Genomic DNA, 9,099 nt, shown 5'->3' on the forward strand with positions numbered 1-9,099 from the left:
AATACAGCTCTCGAGTCCGGGGAAACACACGGTTGGTGCCGGAGGTCACTCTCTATGCGGCCATGCGGTGCTACGAGCCACCGGAAGTCCCGAACTCAAACAAGTTTTGCTGAAAAACTGAATATGGAACAAGCAAAGCTTAATACTAAACAATATATATATATATAGCTGTATAATACCAGTAGGCCAGCTCTAATAATAATTTGGTATGGCTTCGCGGGCCAAATGTAATTAGGCTGCGGGCCAAATTTGGCCCGCGGGCCAGAGTTTGACACCTATGAGCTACACTATTCAAACACTGGTTTACAGCTTCTTAACAGCAGACGTGGACACAATAAGCACAAACCAGCTTTACCTCCTCGGCCATCTCCAGCAAGGCCTTGTTGCTGCTCTCCCACCTGGAGCGATACATGGCCGTCTCCTTCTCGAGCTTTTTGATCTTTTTAGTCATCTGTAAGCACAAAGCGAACAAGACTGTCACCACAGCCAATAACCACGGAGACGTTTCATTCTTACACCTTCAAGTTAGTGGAGTCGCCTCACCTTCTCCATCTCCTGCTTGAAAGTGGTGAAGACCTCATTGCTCTTGGACAAGGTGGTCTGAAACTCTTCAAACTTCTCCGTGTACAGTGATAACTAGTGAGGGAAAACAACAACAACATTATTTAAATGTTAAAGTCATTCCCGAGTTCAGCTGGAAAATCTGAAAGGCTGATGGGAAACCTGCTGCTTGAGGTGAACTTCCTGCTGCTTCATGAGCTCACACATCCTCTGGGATTCTACTGCTTCTTTTAACAGCTGTGGAGGGAGAAAACAAAGCCGTTAGAGATTGATTGTTGCATGAGTAGATTCAGTCTTGTGCTTGGACTGTGTATTTATTTTAAAAAGAAAAGGATAATTACAAAGTCTTTCTCTCTGTCGTGGCGGTCCTCAGACTCCTTGAGCAGCTCCTGGGCCTGGTGCAGTTTTGCATCCACCAGCTGCTGCTGCAGGTCTTTGTGCTTCACCACTTTCTCTATGTGCTTTTGGGATTACAAGGTCAGACAGGCGAGAGTTTCAAATAACTGAGGACTCACTGGTGGCGCTTTAACCAAGCGGGTGAAGGAAAACACTGCCTACTCACTTCTTCGCGGAGTTTGTACTGTTCATACAGTTTCTTCAGCTTCTCGGCGAGCTCTGCGTTCTCCTGTCGAAGGCTGGCGTTCCTCTCGTCGTGCTGCTGCATCTGAGCCTGGATGTCGTTCAGCGTCACCTGGAAATGAGAAGTTACCTCCTTCCTTTTCTCCTCCTCCAGCCGGGTTCTTTGCATTCCTTCGTCCTGCGGAGACACGATGATGATAATGACAACGAGTGCTTTTTTTATGTGATCGTCAGCTTTACCCTCCAAACTGTTTTCGCTTCATCAGTAAAATAAGACTAAATTTAAGGAGTCTCTGTGCATGTGCGTTGTGTATACATGTAACAGATAGAGGACAGGGTCTGTTTTTGTACCTTGAGTGTGCGGTTGTGTCTCTGCAGTTCCCTGCACAGACTCTCCAGCTTGCTGCGAGCCAGGATGGCCTTGCTGTGTTCGTTCCTCAGGTTGTCTTTCTCCTGGACCAGCTGGTTCTGCTTCTTCTGCAGCGCCCTCATCTGCTTCTGGGTGTTTCGGTGCTCTTCCAACTGTAAAACACACACACGCTCTTTCAGGTGTGACACCGCCAAACTAACATTTATATCTTTTTATGCAGGACGCTGCCTTGCTTTCCTATAAGACACGACAGGACAAACTTGCCTTACACACTTTCAAATGTAAGAATAGTGCACGCAAACAATATGATGCTTGGGTTGTTTTTTTTTTTGTCCTTAGAGGCAGACTGGAAATTTTACAGCAGTTAAAATGTTGCTGTTAATATGTTTTGAAGTATTTGTGATCGTTAACATAATAACAAAGACGTTTACAGCCAAAGCTACAAACTTCAGAAAAACTACTCACCAGTTCAGCATACTTCTTACAGAGGCCTGCGAGCTTCTCCTCGGGGGTGCTCAGTGTGTTTAGAGTCTGCATGAGAAGTGTGATCTCCTTCCCTGCTCACAACAAAGGCAAATAAAAACATCAGGATGGAACCTCGCCCACCTCACACAAATGTTAGCAGCTTTTTAAACTACTACAAACTGATGGATTTTGGATGGACATTTTTAAGAGATAGGCCAATTTACAGAAGGCAGTGTAAGATACTTATTTGTAGAGGTAGCAGTAGTGAGGCGGAATGCACATGTGCACACATGCATGAATGAAGAAGCAGCAGCAAATCCTGCATACGTTTGGTCTGCAGTAGGGGTGGGCGATAAACGATATACGATAGAAATTATATAAATTTGGCCAACGATAGAGATTTTGACTATACCGCTCTATCGCGATAGCGCATGCTGATGATGTCATCAAGCTGCGACTGTTTTGGTCAAAAGCATCGCAGCGGCTAAAACCATTATCATCTGCAAATTATGGCGGGCGACAGTCATAGCAAAGAGATGAAGCACTTTTGAAATATGGGGAAAGCCAAAAACTGCGCTTCCTCCACTTCCGTAACATTGATTCATTAATGTTGAATTCTCTCGCAGGTGTTCTAGTCCCATGTTGTTGCAGTATATTAATAACTAACCTCGTATTGTGGATGAATGATCTCAGTTGTTCTTCTGACTGAAGTTTGCCCCGTGTATAGCATCCTGCTATGCGATTGCATTTGTCCCTGACCACCAGAATCCCTCACGTTAACTTTTATCGAGTGGGGGAAAAAAAAGTTGGTGTTCATCCTCCAGCTTCACTGTGCTAATGTTATGCTAACATAGCTGTGTCGCTAGCAATCACGTAGCACAACATTATATACGAGGTAGTCCAACTTCAGTAACCCTGCAAACGCCACTGCTGTTTGGTTTTCTGTCTTCATTTATGTTGGAAGTGGTAGCAGAGCTGTACGTTTTAATTAGTTTCAAAAATCTCTCAGTCAGAACATGGTATGAAATGTTTAGGGTAAACTAGCGAGCTAACTTCCTGTTAACTTCTAACTCCGTTAAATTAAATAAATTCTGTTTTCATGGATGCATGGATGTTAAACTTAATTGTTACACCCGATAAAGCAGCAACGCTGATGATTTTATTAAAGATTAAGGAATTTAGACCGTTTGTAACTCTTAGTGTTCGTTTGACTTTGGGACCTGAAGCGGACGGAGTTTTGGACCCAGATTACTCCGTGAAGCTCCTCACTACGGCAGCCATAATGCTCTGACAATCCATCAAGCAGTGCGGCTTACCAAAGTTGTACTAAAACATATCGCCCAGCCCTAGTCTGCAGCACTGCTATTTTAAAAGAGTAGACAAGTAGGCCACAGATGTATTACAGGCAGCACTTTTACAGTGAGCCGAGCAGTTTGCGGTGTTTCATGGTTTTAGTCACATTTCATAAAACTGCAGAGAGCACAAGCTCAGCAGTGAACACACACAGAGCTCTGTGCCACAAATCCACTTATTTTTCTAACTTTCCTTAGATATAGAATCTTTCACTTAACACACTGAAGCATCTTTAAAAATTAATCTTTTAATGTGACTCAGACCTGAAGCAAACGTGACAAACAAGAATGTCTGACTCCCACGTTATGTCGTTCAGGTACTACTAAGTGCAACTCGAGATTCTGCTACTCGCAGCTGTCTCAGAGTCACATTATTTTCTTTTATCTTTAATAAACACCTGCAAACAAGAGTCATGCACAAGTTTACACAAACATTACATTAAGTCCAACAAGACATTAACAATATGGTATCTAATGTTTTGTGTCCTCCTTCTAAACATATCACATGAGCTTCCATATACAAACTTCAGGTTTGTCGAGCAGACAACAGCAGCCCTTCTCTGGATGAATACTGCTGCACTCCATTAGCGCTCTCAGAGAACAGCTGCCTCAGCCGGTAACATCTGTTACAGGCTGTATTTCAGATCATGTTGAGTCTGCTTCTCTTTGACCTGAAATGCTATGCCGGTATTGAAAAGATACACAAAATCTACTCGTTTTATATCGCCTGATTTGCATTTCTGGACTGTGCTGGTGATTACCGAAACAAAATGGTTTTGTGTGCAGTCATAAATTTGCATTTTCAGTAGATTACTCACAATCTTTCCACTTGTGCAGCGCGCTCACACTAATTTCTCCCACTTATTCCTATAAATCTGGCCAAAACACTGAAAACACTTCCCTCTCTTACCTAGACCCTTCACTTTTTTCTTCTCGTGAGTTTTCTTCTGCTGCTTTCCCACACCGCTGTCACCACCGTTGACTTTGCTTTCCTCTGGCTTGTCATCTTCCCTCTCATTGGTCATGCCATTGAGCTCTGGGCTGTGTGACTGGCCGTTAGCTAAGTCGCTGGCATCATCTGAAATGCTTTCCCGACAGTAGGTGCTAAGGATGTCCTCCAGCTGCCGGCTCAGCTCCTCTGCCATGTCACACTGAGACAACGGAGCTTCTGCAATTACACAGAATGGAGGGAAAAAAATGACTCTAGCTGCTTTTCTTCTTCTAAAGTCAAATATGTTGCATTTTGGGTTTTCAGTTCATAATAATTAAAAAAACAAATAAATAATACAATGTAGAATTAAACAGTTACAGCGAGAGAAATATGAAGCTCACTCCCTACAAGACCGTGTTGGAAATGATACTCCTTAAAAAAAACAAAAAAAACAAAACACCCAGATTATCAGCTCAGCAACGAAGTTTTATTTACAATATCTTGAAAATAAATGAGAATCTTTAATTGATTTGTGACTTTGAGATGCTTTTAGGCACCGTCCTCAACCATGATGCACATCTGAAGGCCTGTGACTGGCGTTATCATCATCACAGATGATCACATGGTCAGCATTTCTACTTCCTAACTGTCACTTTGGCCGTGCTGGATCTCACTTAGCAAATTAAAGGCTTAAGAATAAGAAAAATGAAACAACAACAGAGAGCAAACTATTCTAAGCAGTGTAGAGTCAAACATTAGTGGTGCCAGCATTATAATATTGAGCTGGAACCTGCTATTAGTAAATTCTCCTAAAACTGCTTATGATGCTTGCATGGCACTGAAACTGATGCAGACACTTCATAGCTGGAGTTTGACAACTGAGATGCAGAAAATGAAAGAGGCACTGAGCTTTTTGATTGTATACTTTATCATACTGCTGTTAAATGCTGAATGCTGTTGTTGTTCGCAGCAGTATTTTAATTTATCAGTGAGGGGATAACTTTCTCTCAGTATAAAAAATAATTATCCTAGCATCAATATAAGGACAATATAAGACTGCTGAAACTATTGGAATGGACATGAAGGAATGTACAAAGAAGAGGGAAAACTTCCCTGAAAAAAAATTGACCACAGCAACAAGCGAGGACCCAGGAGGCACTGCATGTGAAACACTGGGACAAGGCCCTATGTTAATTAACAAATAATGCATCAGTACCAGCATAAATGCACTCACATAGGTTACATCTTGGGCTCTACAAAGTTTCCCCACAGAAGTCTACAGCAGGCTGTAGAGTACAACCCCCCCACAGCTTGTAGTGGGAAGGACACACTAACTAAAGCACTGGATCACATGTTGCTATTAGCAAGCTTCCTTGCTTCAAATCAGAATAAGAACCATCACGACCAACTGCCAGGCCAATTAGGTAGACAGCAGATTAGTAATTTGCAAAAAGAGAAAGATTTTAGCGCAGGAATTTATAAACTATACTGGACAACTGAAAAAAATGTGTCCTCCTGCCTCCTCCTTTCACAGGGAATAAACAGGTACATGCACCCTTCGGGTTGGCAGGTTAATCAATGAAATAGAGAAAAAAGCTCTACTCCTACATCTTGGTTGCTTGGTAGACATACGCATGCACAACTGGGAAACAAGATGATAAACTTGAGTCACAAAGACTGATGATAGGAAGGTTTTAGCCTACTACATAATCTAGTACAGCTGGGATTGACAGGAATTCACAGTTTACCTCCCCCCGCCCCCTCCTCGCCCTGTGGAGGTGTATCCGTCTGTGGTGTCTGTGGTTCAGACTCTTTGGGGCTGTTGCTTTCCAAGCTGTCCTTTGCAGCTGCAGGTGACTCTGTCCCTGCTGCTGCTGCGGGTGGAGCATTCTCCGCAGCCTGAGTGGTGGACTCTTCGGTATCTTGTTTTTTCATCTCTCGTTACCTGTTACAAGGAGAAAAACCTGCCATGGTTAGCTCAGAGGGATGGAAATAATAACAGAAAGTAGACTTATTTATTGAGCAACACTTAACTGTCAGCGCAAATGAGTCATAGAACATTAAACGTAATAAAGTTTATCTTTTCTAGCCTAATAAAGCCTCGGCTGTATGAGGACACAAACAAAGTGGCAGCAGCTGAACCACAAGCGAAATAAACCTATAGTTACTCCTGCTAGCTATGCTCCTTCGCAGTGCAGTAACGTTTCCTGATGGACTTGTTTTTAAGTTTTGGTTTTAAGACAGGCTCCGCACGATTGGTTTGGTGAAACCTGAACTTTAGCCTGGAAATTCATATACATTTCTATCCTCCAAACATTAAAGAGTAACTTTTTCTAGCTGCTTTCTTTTCTACCGTGCCCTGTCCCCATTAGCTTTCACTTTGCGTTAGCTAGCACAAGCCGCCAGAAGCAGCTAAACTAGCTTACACAACTGCCAGGTAGCCACTGTGAGCTCGTATATATCAGGCACAAACTACTAAAACAAAAAGACACACTACACGGCTACTTGCTTATAAATGATACATGTTGTTTGTAGGTAGTATACAACTGTTTACCTTTAGAGTCAAGGAAGAAATTGCTAATGTGTCTGTAGGTTTCCTTAACAGCGTGAGACAGAAAAAAAACCTCACTTCCGGTAATAACTTTGGGGTCTTCTTCTTCTTTGAGGTTTATTGACGCTTGGCAAACAACTGGTTGGTGCTTTACCGCCACATGCTGATCGGGAGGTGAATTACAACGTTACAAAGCAGCCCGTCAGTCAAATTAACTAATGCTGAAATTAATGCTTAAATGTGGCGTGATAAAACACTTACTGATAACTTTTTAATTGTATCTTTTTGAGCTTTTCAATAACTTGAGTTATTTCTTCCTATTACTTATAGCATAGCATGTGTTCTATTGTTTTCTCCTATCCACAGATGTAACTCTTGCCTGTTTTATGTTTCCCTATTTTAAACAGTGCACGTCAGGGGTGTCAAACATAAGGTGCAGGATTAGCCAGACAAAGACCCACTGGGTGCATTTGGAAAATGTGACAAAAGACGTGAATTTTTGGACTTATAAATATAAATTAAGATGTTTCGCAGCTTTACTTACTGATAAAGATCTTCCCCATGGCTATTCCAACAGCAAATTAGTTAAATAACAGGTAAACAATTACATAACAGAAAAGTTCGTTGTTGTTCTCACTATTGACTATAGAATTTATTTATTTATTTATTTACAAAGGGTCCACAAAAAAGGAAATATTCTGTGAATTACCAACTTTCTGGACCATCTGAGCTACAACTGATGTTTTTGTAATTTTATACATTTACCTGTTATAATTTAAGCCCAAAGAGTCATACTGAAAGATTGGTTACAGTAGCATCTCTTTATTGCGGAAAAACTAAATAGTAAACACTACACACTAAATAGTAGTTTTATATATAAAATAAAGAAATGAACTGTTTTAAAAGTATCTTTAAATTCATTATAACCAATCCAGACTTTTTTGGTCCCAGTGTTTGCCACTCTATTTGGAAAATACATTTTAATGTAACTTTGCCAAAAACTAATTGCAGCTTCTACCTGCCGATAGGAATGTCCTATCGGGCTCAAAATGACTTGATGTCATAAGCCAGCATATCATTGTAAACCAACTTTATTGAAAGTTGCTTGGGGATCAAACACCACTGTGTACTATTTGTGAGTAACAGACAGACTGAACTTAGATCAAAATTCACCATATATTAATAGATTTGTTTAATCATTTCCCACCCAGTTTTTATAATAAAACCCCAGCGGCTGGGGTCGGCAACCTGCGGCTCCGGAGCGCACGCGGCTCTTTAGTCCGTATAGTGCGGCGTGGTTTGGGAAAATAAATTATAAGTATTTAGCTGAAGTGTATTTTATTTATGTTAGTTCTTTTTTAACTTGTAGTTCTAAATTGGAAGATTATTGTGATATTGAAATATAAAAATAAAATTATATTCTATTATTTTTGTCATCGCTCAAAATAAGCAGCACACTCGCGGAAGCTGGTGTACCCGCCGAACGCCGTGCATTCGGATCCACATTATGTCAGCAGCTCCATCGTGAACTATGTTAAAAACAAACACCGCTCACGCCTCACAGCCAGTAGCGGTTTTAGATACGGGCGACACGAGCGGTTGCCCGGGGCAGCATCGTGGTGGTGGGCGGCATCATGGGCATCGGCAAAAAAAATAAAATAAAATGCTCGTACTCATGCTGCCCCGACGTCAGCCAGCGCATATTGGGAATGGCATAGGCACCGATCGGTTTTCTATCGCCCATTTCCTGGGAGTAAGGGCGCCCTTCGTTTGCGAGGTGCGCATGCTGCTTGCGGCGCAGAGAGGAGAGGGCGGGGCGGCGGGGGATTCTCTGACCGGCTGGAGGGGCATCTAAAAACCAACTCGCAAAATAAAACAAAATAAAAACAAACCAACAAACACGAAAACACCAGCCATTATAATACAGACTTATAATTTGCACCGATGTTTGCCAGAGGGAGTGTTCGCCCAGGGCGCCAAACAGGCTAGGGCTGCCACTGCTCACAGATGACAGCTTACAGTCCTGCCTAAAGATGAAAGTGACTTCGTACAGCCCCGATTTGCAGACGCTGTGCGCAGAGGTTCAGGAGCAGAAGTCCTATTGTAAACATACCAGGCAGACCCACTGCTTTTTAGCATCTCTTTATTGACCACTTTTTACACACAGTTGCTGTATGCATACAGTCGGCTGTAGCTTTTCAGCTCACAGCCCGACACATACCAAGAACAGCATAGGCAGTATCCCAATTCAGGGTCTGCAGCCTTAAAGTACGCATTTCAAGGCCGATTA

General features: G+C 42.2%; 1 protein-coding gene across 1 annotated transcript in view; it reads right to left on the reverse strand.

Moving 5' to 3' along the window:
* The window catches only part of txlna (taxilin alpha), a 26,229-nt gene extending 19,317 nt beyond the window's left edge, over positions 1–6,912 (reverse strand). Inside the window, exons 1-10 of the mRNA XM_005950593.2 lie at positions 6,813–6,912; positions 6,007–6,203; positions 4,238–4,495; positions 1,976–2,067; positions 1,492–1,662; positions 1,124–1,318; positions 903–1,022; positions 724–798; positions 544–636; positions 356–451 (exon numbers count right to left, since the gene is read on the reverse strand). Of these exons, the coding sequence (XP_005950655.1) occupies positions 356–451; positions 544–636; positions 724–798; positions 903–1,022; positions 1,124–1,318; positions 1,492–1,662; positions 1,976–2,067; positions 4,238–4,495; positions 6,007–6,193 (1,287 nt within the window). The 5' untranslated portion in view covers positions 6,194–6,203; positions 6,813–6,912. The remainder of the gene's footprint in view (positions 1–355; positions 452–543; positions 637–723; positions 799–902; positions 1,023–1,123; positions 1,319–1,491; positions 1,663–1,975; positions 2,068–4,237; positions 4,496–6,006; positions 6,204–6,812) is intronic.
* Between the last annotated feature and the right edge of the window lie 2,187 nt (positions 6,913–9,099).

The sequence above is a fragment of the Haplochromis burtoni genome, unplaced genomic scaffold (genome assembly GCF_018398535.1).
Source record: "Haplochromis burtoni strain Fernald_Lab_line unplaced genomic scaffold, NCSU_Asbu1 Contig_813, whole genome shotgun sequence".
Taxonomy (NCBI): domain Eukaryota; kingdom Metazoa; phylum Chordata; class Actinopteri; order Cichliformes; family Cichlidae; genus Haplochromis; species Haplochromis burtoni.